The sequence below is a fragment of the Carcharodon carcharias genome, chromosome 12 (genome assembly GCF_017639515.1).
Source record: "Carcharodon carcharias isolate sCarCar2 chromosome 12, sCarCar2.pri, whole genome shotgun sequence".
NCBI lineage: Eukaryota > Metazoa > Chordata > Chondrichthyes > Lamniformes > Lamnidae > Carcharodon > Carcharodon carcharias.
Window position 1 is genome coordinate 53,796,884 of NC_054478.1, and position 18,636 is coordinate 53,815,519.

Consider the following 18,636-nt stretch of genomic DNA (forward strand, 5'->3'; position numbering starts at 1 on the left):
GTGTGCCTACACCACATGGACTGCAGCGATTCGTGAAGACAGCTCACCACCACCTTCTCAATGGCAATTAGGGATGGGCAATAAATGCTGGCCTAGCCAGTGACACCCACATGCCATGAATGAATTTTAAAAACCATCTGTTGTGGTCCTGGTAAGGAGTTACCAGGTTTTAGTTACGATTGGGTGATGACGTAGCATGGGCCTGGAATTGGATGTAGGCTAGAGTAAGGGTTTGGACTCATTTTCCTGAAAACTGAATCCCTCATTTATAAAATACCCTTCACATCATTGGGCTGTGCAACACTTGGAACATCCCAGTTGGCCAGGTCACAGAGTGCTCTTGCATTTCTTTGAATAGTGCCAAAGATAGCGCCAAATGATTTTTTTTTAACATGGACCTGAAGGAGGAGATGGGCCCCTTGTTTAGTTTTTCATCTGAAATATGGTACCAACTTTGCATCACTGAAGTGTCTACCTAGATTATGGGCTCAAATTCTGTGTAATTTAGGTTACGAAAAACATTCCATAATTCAGTTTACCGAATGTTTTGAACATCCAAATGCAAATCACTTATCTTAACTGTTTCTCTGAATTTTTTTCGCTCAATATTTTTAGGGAAAGCAAAAGCAGACAAAACGTACATCCACCTTCTTCCAGTTCTGTAATGCAAACGATGGAATACTGCTGTGTACCGATGTCGCTGCCAGAGGGCTTGATATTCCTGAAGTAGATTGGATTGTACAGTATGACCCACCCGATGATCCAAAGGTATAATATTTCCATTATAAAAGTTAGCATGCTAATTCTAAAGCTTGTTAGCAGCTTTCTCACCAGGTTTATTCATATGTCAAAGAGCTTCAAGCCCATTAGTTTCCTCCAACTGTGAATTACATTTGAATGGACCTGATTAAATGTTTATTTAAACACAAAATAACTTTTATACGAAATAATATGGCCTGCGAGTGTGCTGCTGTTCTGACCTATTTGTTGAATACAGCCTCCTTAGCCTACAGTTAACCATTGGTGCGGGACTGGAGTCACATCTAAGCTAAACCGGGTAAGGATGGTAGGCTTACCAAAGGAGATTGATAAGCTAGTTGAGTTTTTATGACAATTCAGCAACTTCATGAACATTTATTTCCATACTATTTTCAAAACAGAATTCAGATTCTCAGACTACTATTCTCAGAACTCCCATCCTCTGGATTACTAGTTCAGTAACATAACCACTATACTACTTTCTTGTTCCTAATCATTTGAAAGTAGGGACAAGTGCAAGTAAATAGACCATTGGCTGAAAAGGTTGTAATGGTTGACACTCCGATGAGTAGAGATAGTGATAGGATAACAAGTTTAAATTAGCAATTTCCGTTATAATGTCTTTGTTATCTCTAAATTTGACTCTTCCAATGTTCACCTGACCAGCCTCCCATTTTCCACCCACATAAACCTGAGCACCTTTTTTTATTTGTGCATGGGATGTGGGTGTCACTGCTAAGCCAGTATTTATTGTCCATCCCTAATTGCTCTTCTTCAGAGGGCGCTTGAGTCAATCACATTGCTGTGGGCCTGGGGTCACATGTAGGCCAGACCAGGTAAGGACAACAGATTTCCTTCCTTAAAGGACATTAGTGAACCAGATGGGTTTTTACAACAATCAACATGGTTTCATGGTCATCATCAGACTTTTAATTCCAGATTTTAATTTGATTCAAATTTCACCATCTGCTGAGGTGGGGTTCAAACCTGTGTCCTCAGAGCATTACCCTGGGTCTCTGGAATACTAGTCCAGCAACAATACCACTTTTGCGATAATACTGCCTCCTGATAAAACTTACATTGACTTATGGTCCAGCAATGCCTCAATTTTAAAATTCTCATCTTTGTTTTCAAATCCCTCCATGGCCTTGCTCCTTCCTATCTCTGTACCCTTCTCCATCCTGCAATCCTCTCGGATCTCACCAATTCTGGCCTGCGTGCGTCCCAGATTTTAGTCTCTTCACCATTAACGGATGTGTCTTCAGCTGCCAAAGTCCTAAGCTTTCCTATCTCCTTTAAAGTGCTTCTTAAAACCTACCTCTTTGATCATGCTTTTAGACCTCTGTCCTAACGTCTCCTTGTGAGGCTAATATGTGATCCTTTAAAACTGCCATGGTCACAACAAGGCAAAAACAAAGAAATTCCATCTTAAATTGAGTTAAATGTTTGTGGGTTTTGAATGTTCACAGCTTCGCCTTTTTTTATTTTGACTATTAACAATATGGAGATGAACATTTTTATGCAGCTTTTGCTGGAAAAATGTATGCTGTACTTCTGCCCAAATTAAAGTTCATTATGTACTAACATTTCATTATCCTACTAGGAATATATCCACCGTGTGGGTAGGACTGCACGAGGAATTAATGCACGAGGGCATGCATTACTTATTCTGAGAGCAGAAGAACTGGGTTTCCTTCGTTATCTCAAACAGGCCAGGGTAATTGTTGTTTGTTTTTGCCCACAGATGATTGATGAGATTTAATTCAAGATTAGAAGGTTAGCTAGTTAGAAATTTTGGTAATAATTAAGTAATTCAGAATTTTACTTCTGATTTAGAAATGATTTATGTTTATAGGAATGAATGTAACCACTTAAATGTTTAATGACCTAAGTATTATCTGCATGTTATGCATAATTTCTGAATCCTTTTAAGACTAGGTCAGTCTGATGATCTTTGAGCCATCACAGACTTTGAGTCCCATTGAAGTATTCAGGAACTCATTGTTTGAAGAAAAATTAAGAAATTAACGGTGACTCCAGAATACAAACTTCCTAAACCTGTAATCTGTAGTTTCACTTTGCTGGTTCCTATCTCTGGTTTAATGGTGACATGGTGATGGTGAGAAGTGGGAAGAGATTCAATTATGGAAACTTGGAAACAGTTGTAGTTTTGCTTTGTCTATTGATGTGACCAGGAGTTTGTCTAAAACAAATTGGCTTTGTAATAGAAAGAAAAAACTTCTGTTGAGGCTTTATAAGGCTCTGGTCAGACCACATTCAGAATATTGTTGCAATTTTAGGCCCGGGTATCTCAGGAAGGATGTTCTGGCCCTGGAGTGGGTCCAGAGGAAGTTCACGAGAACGATCCCAGGAATGAAAGGCTTAACATATGAGGAAGGTTTGAGGACTCTGGGTCTATACTGGATGGAGTTTAGAAGGATGAGGGGGGATCTGATTGAAACTTACAGAATACTGAAAGGCCGGGATAGAGTAGGCGTGGGGAAGATGTTTCCGTTAGTAGGAGAGACTAGGACCCGAGGGCACAGCCTCAGAGTAAAGGGAAGACCTTTTAGAGCAGAGATGAGGAGAAACTTCTTTAGCCAGAGAGTGGTGAATCTATGGAATTCATTGCCACAGAAGGCTGTGGAGGTCAGGTCATTAAGTGTATTTAAGACCAAGATAGATAGGTTCTTGATTAGTAAGGGGGTCAAAGGTTACGAGGAGAAGGCGGGAGAATGGGGTTGAGAAACTTATCAACCATGATTGAATGGCAGAGCAGACTGGATGGGCCGAATGGCCTAATTTCTGCTCCTGTGTCTTATGGTCTTATATAGAGCCTTTTATAATCTTGGCATAGAAAAGCATTTCACAGCCAATGAAGTACTGTTGAAGTGTGGGCACTGTTTTAATGTAAAGAATGTCAAACCTATTATGGTAAGCATATATTCAGAGATATTTTGAGTTATTTTTCAGTTGCTGGCACAAATATGTAGTGTCACCTTCACAATGTTAAATTTTATTTTGATAGGTACCTTTGAATGAGTTTGAGTTTTCCTGGAGCAAGATCTCAAACATACAAGTTCAGGTAAAATTCTACATTGCAATACAACCATGTTGTAAGTAATATTTTCAAGTTTTTTTTTTACAAAACTTTGGATTCAAAACTGAGGCATTCTCTTTCAATTCCATTCATGAAACTTCTGCGCAAGGTAATAAAATTAATCCTTTGAATTGGAACTGGATTTGCTTACAGTCCTATGATTTGTAAGAGCCAGGGCCAAGTCCAAAAAAGATATACAAAAAAGGCATAACTCTCTGAACGCAACTAAATTTGGTGAACAAGTGTCTTGTCCTCCTGAAATCAAATAAATGGCTATAAATCACAAGTACAAATAAGCAAACTGCTTCTGTATTAAAATTAAATGTGCATTGATGTTTTGTACATTTAATATTGTCTGCTTTTGAAAGTTTAATTTGTTCAGTAGTCCTTTCTGGTGCATGTGGTATTATGGTAATAAATATTGACACAGCAACTTGCAATAAAATGTAACAAGCTTGGAGATTTCTGTGGTTATCCTTTACTATGCATTCTTGCTCTTTGATACTGCATGGAGAGGAATAGTTGTCAAATAGCTGCTGTAACAAAACTCCGTAGCTGTCTGAAGAGCGTTATTTAGTGGGATCTGGGTGTGGAAATTCCACATGAGATGAACGGCCGAGGGAGACCTGATGCTGAGTATAATAGGGAGAGTAAAGTGATTTTGTAGTGAGACATAATTGATCTACAAACTTATTCAGCCTCTTACTAAACCACAGTGTTTCAGTATAATGGTACATTGCCTGGCAAGCTCATAAACATTTAGTTTCCCATAGGCTCCAAAGTTAAATTGCCCTTGTTATTCAAGATTCTGCAATTTCAATAGTGTAATTCACTTTTTGTCAATAGAACCATATTTTATATTTTGTAGAACCATACAGCACCGAAGGAGACTCAGCCCATGTTTATTTGAATAGAGCCCCATGAGTAGCTTTCTTCTTTCCTCTGCACATTTTTATTCTTATTGCTGCTCCAGATGGGCTTATCTTTTGTGTGTTCATTCTGACTGCTAAACTCGAGGAAGTAAGTGACTCTAATTTTGCCCATTGTTCATGTTCATCCGTACACATTAGAACATAGGGGCAATCATTTGGATTCCCAGTTTCATCCTTTCAATTCAGCAGAAATCAAGTGCAGGAGAGGAAGAATTGTGCATAAGTTCCCAACATGGAGCACCCTCCACCCACCTCTGTTAGGAAGTATAGTATTTATGAAGGTGGTATGATAAGAAATGAGCATACAGTTTGAAAATCAGAGGTCAGTTACTGCTCTAGTTGACTACAGTTTCCTGTTGATTGTCTTTCATTTTTCATCAACTTCAATCTAAACATGTTTTTGTTTTTTTCAGCTGGAAAAACTAATTGAGAAAAATTACTACTTGCACAAATCTGCACAGGAAGCCTACAAGTCATATATCCGTTCCTATGATTCTCATTCTCTCAAAGAGATCTACAGTGTCAGCACCCTTGATTTGCCCAAAGTAGCACTCTCATTTGGCTTCAAAGTACCACCATACGTTGATCTCAGTATCCTTTTGCAATTGTTATGCTTTCTTTTTTTTAATAGTGCGTTTTTAGGTTTAAATGAGTTATATAACAGCATTAGCTCCCTTCAAAAAAATTATTTTACTGTCTCTGGTTTTCTGGTAGTCTCAGAATGAATAAACACTGTTTCTAAGAGGGTGGAAGCCATTTCAAGTGAAGGCACTGTATTTAATGGGAGACTGTGTAGCTCTTAAAAAAAAATGGTACATGTACCTGTGAGGTGTTTTTATAGTTTAAGATTTATTTTTGTAACCAATATGACAAAGTGAAAGTTACTTTGAGATGTTTATGAACTTTGGTTTCTTAACCAGTTTGTCTCAGTCACCACTTTCTTGAAAATAGAACTAGATACATTGTTGATTTGCCTCTCAAATAATGCAAAATCAGTTAGAACACTTCCAAAATGGCTAACTGTTAAACACTAGCATATTTTATGCTAAAATATTGACTCAAGGAATGATTAAATCAGAAGTCCCAATTGAAAACGAGATGTTTATCGTGACCATAAATAGTGTGTTTTCTCATCACCTAATTTAGTTGTCCATTTTACATAATTCCAATTTTCAATTCACATTTCCCCCCAACCCCCATTCACCCAATAGCTAGTTTTGGTTTGATGATAGGCAGTCTTGTGCATGGGGCAATCACTACTGAACCAAGCCTGTTCACATCAACAGCACAGCAGATGGTGAAATTTAAATCCAACCAAAAACCTTGGGTTAAAAGTTTGTTGATGACCACAAAACCATTGCAGATTGTTGTAAAAACTCATCTGGTTCACTAATGTCCAGGAAATCTGCTCTCACCTGGTTTGGCCTACATGTTACTCCAGACCCATAGGAATGTTGTTTACTCTTCAGTGCCCTCTGAACAAGGGCAGTAAGGGATGGGTAATAAATACTGGTCTAGCCAGCGACATCCCGTGAATGAAATAGGCCTCAGGTACCCATTGTGCTACACAGATTTTGCCTAGCCTGAGTCAGAAGCTCGGGTGAAATAGGAGCAGCTGGATTTCAAGGTAAGTAATTACAAGCAGAGTGGTAGTCCGACTCAGTTGCCACTCCACCAGTTATGGGCCAATAACTCAATTTATGTGCCGATCTGGCCAGTATTCTGAAAAGATAAGGGAAAAAGTAACTCACTAATTGTAAATTAAGCAACATATCTCTAGTCTATCAGTTTGACTCAGTAGTAATCCCTTTAACTTTAATTTTAATTGTTTTGTGTTCTACACCTTCAGTGTCCCATGTCTGAACTTTGTCATTGGTTTGGAAATGGTGCTGGAGAGCATTTCTTCCCAATCATTCCTGCAGTAATTTAAACCTTTTCTATTTGTAGTTTTTTCTTAACCAGTGTACTTTAGATGTGAATGCCAGCAAAGGAATGAAACTGAAGAAGAGAGGCGGTGGAGGTGGATTTGGGTATCAGAAGGCCAAAAATGTTCATAAAGCAAAGATCTTCAAGCAAATTGGAAAGAATAAATCAGACAACAGACAGTTTTCCCGTTAGATAGCCTTACCACAACTGCAAAATTCTTCGTCTTTTTAAAGCCACAAGCTTTCAGGTTAACCAGCTTTGGCAACTTTCTTCAGATCCATACTGATTAAAGCAATCAGTAACTGACTCGTCGTCAGTTTTCCTCAAGTAAAGCTATTATTTTTACATGTTTACTCTTTATAGAATTTACTATTTAAATGAGTTTAATTTGAACATAAAAGCCCTGTTTATAATGAACCTTTAAATTGTGACTATATTGAATAATATTAAAGCTCACTGACAGATCTTATATTCAGGTTCAGCAAAGTATTTCCCATTCAGCTGATGTTTTTTTCAAGAAAATATTTAACAGGACCAGAGACTGCTAGCTTTTTGTCTTGTTGGATAAGTAATCTAGAGATGTATATAAAATTGTCTACTTTTCTGACTATAATGAACCATTCCATGTTTGTTTAATCTGCACATAAAAATTTAATGCAGTGTCACCCAAAAGAGGAGAAAGTTATTAGGATATTTTCTGTTGAAGAGTTTGATGCCATCTATGGTCTTCAAGATATTGCAGACTATACAACTTGGTTCTTGTTTACTGCATTTACAGTAATGTGTAAATTGTTAGTTTTGTCGTCTCAGTTTATATTCTAAAGTTATTTCTTTTCCTGAACTATTTGATGAATTTTGTATTTTGCTTTTGTTTATAATTTCATTTGTTTGAAAATAACATAGGGTTCACTTTAGTATTTAGTGTCAACATCAGATATAATGGAACCATGCTTTCTAAATTTGTTCCTGGTGTGACCCCATTTTAATGCCTCACACTTTGAGTGACACTAGGTGGAAGTGGAGGTGGTAGCTTCAGCTGCTGAATGGGGGTGGGGGGGCCGTGGCAGAGGAGAAAAATTCAGTGTGGTGAGAATTAAACTGCAAGGGTTTTATCAAAAACAAAACACCAATCATGGGCTTTTTTTTTTTTTGCAGCACTAACTGAGCCTGAAAGTTCAATGCGTTTGGCTACACCTACCACTAGAAAGCAAAGCGAAGATTTGAAGGGGTCTAGCAGCTGTTAGCATTCAGTCAGAGTTCCAATGGCAGTTATTGCTGCCTCAGATCTTGCAACCCCAAAATCATGCCTTGAGAACCTACAGTTTGGGAAGCCCTGCACAAGAAGCGTCCAAAAAAACTCAGTTTTACTGTTTTAGGAGAAAGTAATCTTGGAAGAATGTTCTCCTAGTATTAATGAAAATTCAAGTTAAATGCATACCACATGTACTGGATCTGGGAGATAAGCTGACAGTTATACAAATCAAGGCTGAGTAGTTTCACAATTGGAATGTGAGCTCAAGCTGTTGGTGCTAGGTTACAAATGTTTTCCAGTAAGGTTCATTCAAAGTTGTATTCTGACCCCAGCACTGATGGCAGTAGCTATCATTTGAGGCAATAATTGGATATTTACATTTAAACCTTTCATTTGAACCTCAAGTATTTAATTGTTTTAGGATTTTAGAACCATAGAAAAGTTACAGCACAGAAGGAGGCCATTCAGCCCATCTTGTTCATGCCAGCCTGAGGACACCCAGGATCTCTTTCTAATCCCACCTTCCTGCACCCGGCCCATAGCCTTACAGCACATAAGGTGCAGATCCAGGTACTTTTTTTAAAAGAGTTTAGAGTTTCTGCCTCTACCACCAACTTGGGCAGCAAATTCCAGACACCCACTACCATCTGCATAAAAAGGTTCTTCCTCATGTTCCCCCTACACCTTCTGCCACTTATCTTGAATCTATATCCTCTGGTTCTAGAATCCTCCACCAAGGAAACAATTTTATCCTGTCCACTCTATCTGTTCCCCTCATAATTTTGTACACCTCAATAAGTCACCTTTCAGCCTTCTTTGTTCTAAGGAAAATAACCCCAACCTATCCAAAATCTCTCCTAGCTACACTTTTATAACCGTGGCAACATTCTTATAAACCTCCTCTGCACTCTCTCCAGAGCAATTACGTTCTGCCTGTAATGTGGTGTCCAGAACTGCACATTTTGTAATCTTTATGGACTGATGACCAGTGCTGGTTTGTTAGATTTGGATGCTATCTACTAGGAGATGAGCCAGTCAGAAAATGATTTGCATACAAAGATTTTGGGAAGGAAGCTGGATCCCATGGTCAAAGTTTCAAGTTATGAGCCACATTACCTGCTTGACTGATTATGTTGAATTGGTTGGTGGTGTAGCTATTAGCACACTCAGGATTGTTAAGCCGGTGCTGCCTAATTGCACAATCAAATCTAACAGCTGCTGTCAACTCAGCTGATCAGTTAACTTGGCACCCTTTTCTCCTGTGGTATAACTTCTGTCATTATTTAAAATTTGGCAATCTTGTATTTGCCCTGCCGAGTGCAAGATGGAACAATATGCAACATGTCTCTTTTCAGTAATATTCAAGCTCCGCACTTGAGTTCTCACGTTTCAAAGAGCCAGTTCAGTGGTGACCTAGGTAGCAAGTTCTTACTTTGAATGTATCTGCTTAAAATCTCATTGTGGTGCCATCTTGCCAGCAGTGGGAAAGGTGGCAGATGGCCCTTGGCCCAATTCACCTAATTAAGTGGCCAATTATGGGGTCACTTTTTGCTTCTGCTGGCATTTTACCAGTGGTGGGGTGTCCTTCTGCTCTATGAGGAGACTGCCAGGTACTCTTTCACCCCTGTCAAGGAGGGGCCCTCATGGTAACAGTGCCACATGCTCTCAGCAAACCCCCTCCCACACGCATGCACACACAATCACTGGAGGCCTGACTCACTGGCCCCTTGGACCCCACCCAGCTGAATTTGAGAGTGCTGGTCATTGATGCATTCTCTTACTTCAGGTAGAGCCACAGTAGCGACCAGCACTGCTGCGTCTTCACGAGGGGTGTCTGCAGCTGACAACGTGCGGCTCTGGGTCCCACTGAAGTAGGCGCGCCACCTGCCCTTTCAACCCTGAAGGTGAGACCCGGTCACAACAATACATTTCAGCCCATAATCTTTAGTTTGTGTAGCTAAGTAAAACTCTTAATTTAACCTTCAATCATTTAGGGATCTGTAAATCTTGAGTGCTGGGGGCTCCTCTCAGCCACTTTCTCCTCTTTGCTACCTCTGCCTTCTGCTCTTCCTCTCTATCAACCTTGTCCCGACTCCGTACAACTTCCAGTGACATTGGCTGCTTTCCCAATGCTGATGCCTATATGAAGCCTGTGTCTGTGTAGAAAGGCAGACTGACAGGGCTGAAAGGATTGGCTGTGTGGGCATCTTGTGCCATGTGCCCCAGGCAGGCATGATCCTAACCACATCCTCTTGAGTAAAACAAGAACAAATACCTGAAAAAACTCAGCAGGTCTGGCAGCATCGGCAGAGAAGAACAAAGTTGATGTTTCGAGTCCTCATGACCCTTCAACAGAACTAAGTAGAAATAGGAAAGGGGTGAAATATAAGCTGGTTTAAGGGGGGGGGGGGGAGTGGCGGTGGGGCGGTTGGGACAAGGAAGCAGTGATAGGATGAGATAACCAAAAGGTGTCACAGACAAAAGAACAAAGATGTTGAAGGTGGTGATATCTAAAAGAATGTGCTCCTAAGATTGGAGAGCAGGACACGCAAGGTAGCTCTAGTGGGGATGGGGTGAAATAAACCATGGGTGGAATACATTTAAATTTATATTTCACCCCTTTCCTATTTCTACTTAGTTCTGTTGAAGGGTCATGAGGACGAGAAACGTCAACTTTGCTCCTCTCCGCCGATGCTGCCAGACCTGCTGAGTCTTTCCAGGTGTTTCTGGTTTTGTTTTGGATTTCCAGCATCCGCAGTTTTTTGTTTTTATCCTCTTCTTAAGCGTTTGTGTATTGTCCAAGAAGTGGAAATTCACCACCTCGTGATCGCATTGTGCGTAAAAAAAAATCAGAAATGGAACAATGAATATATAATGGATTTTCATTTTGGAAATGCGTATTTTTCCAGCTGGTGAACTATTGCAAATTAAACACCAGTCCCATTCCCATCGACATGAAACTGTTTATTGTTCACTGCCCAAAAATCAGATTTAAATCAGGTAGAGGCGTATGGGAGTCCAAGTGTGACCCTAATAAACTGCGTTAAGGGGTATGCTCCACTTCAGCCAGTCACCAGTTCAAGTTAACCGCTCTTATTAAATCACACCTGGACCTAGCCTAAAGTCGGCTGACAAAATCGAGGGAGAAATGGTTCCGGTTGACCTCAAGTACATACCGCTTATTCCGAATAGAATTGCGAACCGGTTTCAACGGATCTACTGGGAATGTGGAATGTGTACCGAATGGGGAAATCTAAAACCAGTTCAATATATTGGTCACCGCCCTTCACTCTGAAGATAGGTTACATTTTTAGATGTTTGTAACAGGACTATCTGGATCCAGTTCCGACTAGAAAGAGCTTGCATTTATAAAGCACATTCTAAATCTTAAGAGCTCTCCATGGCTATCGGCTACTTTTCGTTACATCGACAAAGGCAGCAGCTGATTTACAGATACCAAGATCCTACAACCAGCCATGAGAAGTGATAGGCATTCTGTTTTGGCGCACTGGGATTCTTCCCTGCTGTTGGAATAACACTGTAGGATCCTTTACCTCCACCTAAGAGTGTAGACAAGGCCTGACTCTCAAACCGAACAGTACATCTTAAGGCATAGGTAGAACACGCCGGTGAATAACCTATTACCAAACAGGACAGAATCATTTTGTTTTTGCAGTGTACAACACATCAAAAAGCTTGGAATTATCTCAACATCTTAAATAAACTTAGTATAAATTTGTTCTATGCGTACTTATCGTCCTTGTATCCAGGTATTTTTCTACTTTCTTTTCCTTTGGAGGTTGAATACAGTTTTCAATGCAGAGATGTTTATTATGATATCTGGTATGCTGATCATAGAATGCGACAAGATCTGAACAAATTAGGAAGCTTGGCTGTGTAACTTGGGTAACTTAATTCTTAAACTGTGATTCATAAGGTGCAACAGAAAGAATACATCTATATAAATTTGGCAAATAATTGCCCTGCAGGACAAACTAGTTATGACTTGATCTCTTGTGGCATTGTTCAATTATATATCTATTCCATCTCCCTTCTCTCGTTCTATCACCTCTTGTTTCTATGCATTTCTCCAATCAGATTTAAATCAGAGGTAGAGGCGCATGGGAGTCCGAGTGTGACCCTAATAAACTGCGTTAAGGGGCATGCTCCGCTTCAGCCAGTCACCAGTTCAAGTTAACCGCTCTTATTAAATCACACCTGGACCTAGCCTAAAGTCGGCTGACAAAATCGAGGGAGAAATGGTTCCGGTTGACCTCAAGTACATACCGCTTATTCCGAATAGAATTGCGAACCGGTTTCCTCGATTTTTTTTCTGCAAACGCTATCGTCCGGCTGTCGCCTCTGCAAAGCTTCACACTCTATCTTTCAGTGTTGGTGTACTAAATTTGTATTTATTTTTACATTTCTTGAAAGTTAGGGAGACAAAATGCGCCTCGTGAAAGGTAAAAGTTGGCCGTTTTGAGAGATTGTGTAACATTTGCGGGTGGAAGAGAAACTGGGAGATAAGCCCGACTCAAAAATATTGGGAGACACAAGTGTTTGAGAACTGCCATTTAAATAGGCACCAATGCAGTATGATTAGGCTTTCATCTTGATATAATATGTACTTTTGTGACAATCACGATTGATTTTTTTCTCCAAAAATAAAGATACGTTTTACAAATTGCAGTGACTGCAACTTAGATGACTTAAATTGCACTGCTTATTTATCAATATTTAGAATTAACAAGGTGACAAAAATGGTAAATTGTGTTAACATGGTAATTTTGTGTTGATGAATTGACAAAGTGGAATAGGCAGTGATTAGCGCATCTTTCCTCGTAACATATTGGTTTTCTTTCATGGGGATACTCGTGTATCCAGGCATCTTACCAATGATTTTCACCAAACTTAAATGCTTTCGTGCCACTTCCTTTTAGGAACCATCTCGTTGTGAACCATGTCTACAAAAATACTAGAATCAGCTCCTAAAAATTCTAGTTGATAATTTGGCTGGGACAATGACTTTCCAGCCCTACTGAAAAATAATTCAATTTATCCGTTTGCATTTATCCTGTTTTGTTGGAAATTGTCTCTTGAACAATTTTTTTTTTTGGTTTTCTGTTTTCTTAAAGAAAGTGAGACCAGAATTGTGTGCAGTACAATGGACATAAAGATAACCAGTTGAGATATTTGACAGCCCAGTGTCAAGTCCAGAAACGTTTACTCCTTGTATTCCTATTACAAGCCTTCCAACTTATCCATGTAAACTGAAGTCATCCATAAGTTTGAGGCCTCACATACACCCCTTGTTGAATTATAAGGTCCCAGGTCTCTCTCCTTGACCTCGTGATGTATGATAGATTCCCAATAGTTTTTCGTTCCTTTAACGTCACTTACCTTAAAGCGTTTTGCCCGCATCTATTTTGTCTGGTCCAGATTTTGTCACAAGTCTGTTATCATATCCTTCTTCACTAAAAACGTCAACGTTCAGTTTATTTGTCTGTGTTTGTCTCCGTCTCTCCTTTGTACATATCAGAATCACGAAAAGATTTAATGTTTGTCTATTTGTGTGTGATAGATTCTTAAGGCGAGGAAGGCAAATCCACGACGTTCATATTTTGGTTGCCACACAAAGTTTTAAGAGTGGTAGAGGAGCATGTTGGGAAGTAAGTGTATGCTAGAGACAGTAATAAGTTCAGACGTGTCGATTTTCCTCATTGCTGTAGTAAAGCATGTTCTGAGTTAACATAAATTGAAAAATGACCATTTCCCTTTACCTGCACATTCAATGAATCCTAGTGTTACTGAACTTTTATTGATGTTAAATGGATTCTCGAGCTTCCTGGTGCACATAATAAATCAGAGAGGAACACTCAGCAACATTTGAATCAGAAGGAAATTGGCACAGTAACATCCCGTGCCGGTATGTAAAGATCGATAGACGGAGACATGATGAGCTCAGGACTGTTTTTTTTCCCGTGGGGATAAGTTTCTTCCATTTCTGTACGTGGCTTATCAACATGGTAATCACGTAGGACGTTTTGTGTCAGAAATTGTTCGGTACTTGAACGGCATTTGCATAGAGCGGCAGCCCTCCAATCATCGGGTGTAGCCTCCTTGGGGAAGCTTTGAAGTGGTAATGTTTAAAAGCTCGCTCCCTTCTGTGTTTGGTTAATGAAGGCACCAAGTGAAAATTTTACTGGCTGTCTTTGATCAAATTGAAAACAATGGAAGATCATTCGTTGTGGCGGAGTTCAGAATGAAGTAGCTGCTGTTTGTCGGTAAATTGCGCATTATTTCCTAATGATCGGATATATTTATGCAGAACAGAGCACAGCCTCAAATGTGAGCTTGTGTAGCCAGGCAAATCTGGGAATCATGTACATCAACGGATGCTTGTTCCTAAATGAAAGCTCGGAGGAAAACAGACTGAAGGAGGGATCTTTATCTGTCTTTAGCGTCCTGATCGTGACTCTGTTAACCATCCTCATCATTGCCACCTTCGTGTGGAACTTGCTGGTATTGGTAACTATCCTGAGAGTGAAGACCTTTCACCGAGTCCCGCATAACCTGGTGGCCTCCATGGCTGTCTCTGATGTGATGGTGGCTGCACTGGTGATGCCGCTCAGTCTGGTCAACGAGCTGCTCGGGAGGCGCTGGAGGTTGGGCAGGCTCCTGTGCCATGTGTGGATTTCCTTCGATGTCCTCTGCTGCACGGCCAGTATCTGGAACGTCACTGCCATCGCCCTGGACAGGTTCTGGTCCATCACCAGGCACCTGGAGTACACTTTAAAGACTCGAAAGAGGATCTCCAACATCATGATCGTCCTGACTTGGGCGCTTTCAGCTGTCATCTCATTCTCTCCCCTTTTTGGATGGGGAGAAGCTTACTCCGCCGACAGAGAGAACTGCCAAGTTAGCCAGGAGCCCTCCTATACCATCTTCTCAACTTGCGGCGCCTTCTACTTGCCACTTTGTGTGGTTTTGTTCGTGTACTGGAAAATCTACAAGGCCGCCAAGTTTAGGATAGGGAGCCGCAAAAGGAACGTTGTTGTGCCGCTGCCTGAAATACTGCAGGTATAAGTGTTACTGTCTGGCTGTAAACCCTGCTGCTCTCCCATAACGATCACATTTGTCATGTACGGATGCCTCCTCGGTAGGTCTCCTATCCCAGCACCATAAATGCATTCCCAAGCCGCACCTCTATCAGTATCGCCAGTGCTTCTCACACTAACAATCGCAAGGCGAATTAGTCATTATAATTCTGTCCTTCGGCAAAATGGTTATTCTGCTGTCACCCGGTTAAACGGGTTAGATTACTAGAACGATAATTTAAAACATATATATTTTATTTCACCTACTGCAATCTTCAAACCCGCACAACTTCGAGTTCCTCTCGAAGTGAATGCTGCTGATTTATTGCTGATCGTATCATTTTTACTGGAGAAAAATTACAGCAAATTGTCGAGAGCGGGAAAGGGAGGGCGCAGCGACCCGGGGTTGCTGGAACTGTCTGTCCAGGTGCTTTCTGTAACTTCTCCAAACCCCGAGGATAAGTGATGGGGCTGCCCGCTCAGTTTTATTCTGTCAAATATTAGCAGCAACTGCATTTTAAATCAAGCCATCAGACAAAATCAAAAACAGCTGCACGTTATTTTCAAAGTGCAATGTCTGTACAATTTTAAAATATACATGTATCAAAAAGGAACCGCAGGAAGTGTATTATTAACCTACCAAACTTATTCCGTTTCCATATTCCTGTATTTTTGATTCACGCTCTTTTTTCTATATTATAAAGTAAAATGATTGGATCACATTTTAACATGTATACTTGTGGGAATATTGGTTATAAAGATTCCATAGAGATTCTATGAAGAATAAGTCAGAGGGTAGGTATCGACGTTGCTTCGAAATTAAGTCCAGATCACGGTTTCATTGGGCTATTGGTGTGCGCGGAAGAGGTTGTCACTGTGGTTGGGGAGTCAGAGAAGCAAGGAATGTGGGACTTGATAAATAAAGCATCCTTATCGGAAAGCAAAGCAGGGTCGTGGAGTCAGTAACCATACCGCTTGACAAGGTAGAGAGAACAGACAGCAACAAACGAAAAGCCGGAAAAATGTGGTGGGGTGTAACACCTGCCGTGTCTTCGGGTAACAGTAAATACTGCAACAATGTTTTCAGAAGATGCATATTTAGTTTGAATCCTGGACTAGAAGAGAACCGTGGTCTAATAGGTCTCACACTATATCACCCCATTGTGTCTGATGTAATGGTTTTGATTTAAATTTCTCTGTAATACGAAGCACCTCGATAGTGAAAGGGCTGCTGAACAACAAAAGCGGCTCTCAGTCGTTTTTTTAAAATTGCCAACCGATCACTTTGGTTTCATTGATTGCTTGAAGTACAGAAGTTTTTTCTTTATTCTTTCATGGAATATAGGCATCACTGGCGAGGCCAACATTTGTTGCCCATCCCTAATTGCCTTTCAACTGAGTGGCTTGCTTGGTCACCATTTCCCCCACCCCAATAGGGCAAGAGAATTATTATTACATAGATACAATAGGACAAATAGATTTCTAATTGGTACGTAGTGACAACCTAACTCATATGGTTTAAATGGTCAATGAGTGAATGTTGCCATTATGTGGTTTAAATTATATTCTGGTACAGTATTCAGTGGGCTTTGAACATTCAACATGGATGAGGTGCTGCATTTTGTGTCCCGCTCCCTGTGTATGATCTTATGTTTTTAACCGTGAACCTTGTTGTAGGTGAAGGAAGCCAGTCACCAACCCCAGATGGAGTGTGCAGTCCGGCATGCAGCCCTGACCTTTCAGGCGGACGGAGAAGCTTGGCGCCAACAAAAGGAAAAGAAGGCAGCGGTGATGGTGGGGATCTTGATCGGAGTCTTTGTCCTGTGCTGGATCCCATTCTTCATCACTGAACTCATCAGTCCTCTGTGCTCTTGCAACATCCCTCCTGTCTGGAAGAGTATATTTGTCTGGCTCGGTTACTCCAATTCCTTCTTCAATCCTCTCATCTACACAGCTTTCAACAAAAATTACAATAATGCCTTCAGATATTTATTCATAAGACAGCGATAAAGGACCAGATGTAAACAGATGAATCTTTCCTGTGTCCTGAAATTACTGAACAAAAGTAACATTCTATTTTTATAACTGGTAAAACATGCTGAATACTTAATTTAAGTATTAATTATATTGAATAATAATTATACTAAAACGGCATATCTATTTATAAAGATTAGAGATCACTGGTACGAATTCTAAAGATAAAATTCAAGCCAGCTATTTTGCTGTATATTGTTACAATACTTGATATGACTATTATTTTGAAAAGTGCTTATTAAATTAAAGGTGGAGGGAGTTCCCTCAGTGAAATAGAATTACCTACTTTACATAACTTTACCAGGGGAGATCACTCTACATATATGGGCACTAACATCTTTCAGATCTGTTTTATTTATACAATCCCAAATAAAACATATCAATATGTTATTATATACAAGATATTGGTGATAATTGAACTTACATTTTCAAGAAGTTGTTATTTTACTAAGTAGTGGGATAATTGCAGCTTTAAAGTTTTAGAACTGTTTGTCTGAGTGAACTATAAATCCTCTTTGAATATTGATGTGTGCAATTCTTTTGTTTCATACTCCTCAGTATATGGACTGTTAAAGTAGCATTTTATTTATGATACCATTGGTTTATGGTTCCGGTTTAGTAAATTTGTTGTTCTGAAGCAGTACTGAATCTGTGAGGTGTTTTGTAAAATTACTCCAGCACAAATTTACTGTTGACTTCCTCCCTCACCCCTCACCACCCCAACCTCCACAACCAATTCTAACCCCACCTTTCCTGAAGGTGTTGATTCTTTCTGAACTATCAGTGCTGTCAAATATCCTCTGATATTTGATCCCAACTGATCACTCATGCTTGCAACTTGACAGTGAGAATCAGCAGGCTTTCCATGCTTAGGGGTGAGGGACTAAAAGCTGAATCTCATCATGTCCACAGTCACACATCCAGTTCCTTTTAATATGAGAGTCTAAGTTGTGTAGGTTCAAAAATGACAACCCTTCTGGTACATAGTATGCTTGTACATCTGTCAATGGTACCATTGCTATTAAAATTGTGATAGTTTATAATACATGAATAAATCATTCCATTATTCTTTCATATATTTATGGTTAATATTTATGCAACTATTTGAAAACATTGATCTTAAATTTAAAAAGGGGTTAGAGTTATGTCATCGTGGATCAGGTGTTAAAAGATAGAAATTCAAGCTTGCCTGAGACATCTGTGGACAGCCGACTGAGTCGCAGGTGGAAAATACCTGCACCTCTCCATTTTCTGCAGTGTTTGCTTTGAGCTGCTGCCTGTGTTGCTCATTTTGCAGTCTGTTAACTAGTATAAATATTATATACTCTGTTGGTTGTTAAAGCTGGTAAGTGCTAAGTTATTCCAGACGCTGCATCTTACATGTAATCAGAATTACTTCTCAACAAGGTTTAAGAATTGGCCATCAAATCGCTCAATTCAATAAATGCAACAGTTTTTTTTAATTCTGACTGACCTACTTCTGTTTTTATTTTAGATTTCCAGCTTTGCAGATTTCTTTCTAAAATCTCTATGCAT

The 18,636-nt window shown here is 39.9% G+C and overlaps 2 protein-coding genes across 2 annotated transcripts in view; both read left to right on the forward strand.

Moving 5' to 3' along the window:
• Positions 1 to 7,558, forward strand: part of ddx18 (DEAD (Asp-Glu-Ala-Asp) box polypeptide 18) — a 28,788-nt gene extending 21,230 nt beyond the window's left edge. Inside the window, exons 10-14 of the mRNA XM_041201371.1 lie at positions 616 to 768; positions 2,363 to 2,476; positions 3,788 to 3,844; positions 5,205 to 5,382; positions 6,764 to 7,558. Coding sequence (XP_041057305.1) covers positions 616 to 768; positions 2,363 to 2,476; positions 3,788 to 3,844; positions 5,205 to 5,382; positions 6,764 to 6,909 — 648 coding nt within the window. The 3' untranslated portion in view covers positions 6,910 to 7,558. The remainder of the gene's footprint in view (positions 1 to 615; positions 769 to 2,362; positions 2,477 to 3,787; positions 3,845 to 5,204; positions 5,383 to 6,763) is intronic.
• A 6,792-nt stretch (positions 7,559 to 14,350) lies between these two features.
• LOC121284677 (5-hydroxytryptamine receptor 5A-like) lies at positions 14,351 to 17,076 on the forward strand. The gene is made up of 2 exons (XM_041200235.1): positions 14,351 to 15,049; positions 16,744 to 17,076. The coding sequence occupies exons 1-2, from the start codon at positions 14,351 to 14,353 to the stop codon at positions 17,074 to 17,076; spliced, it is 1,032 nt and encodes a 343-aa protein (XP_041056169.1).
• The last annotated feature ends 1,560 nt before the right edge of the window (positions 17,077 to 18,636 follow it).

What these genes read in the sequence shown, in the direction of transcription:
- LOC121284677 (XM_041200235.1), top strand. Translation starts at nt 14,351, where the DNA reads ATGTACATCAACGGATGCTTGTTCCTAAATGAAAGCTCGGAGGAAAAC. An exon ending in CGCTGCCTGAAATACTGCAG is followed by an intron (nt 15,050 to 16,743) that starts GTATAAGTGTTA and finishes ACCTTGTTGTAG; the next exon opens with GTGAAGGAAGCCAGTCACCA.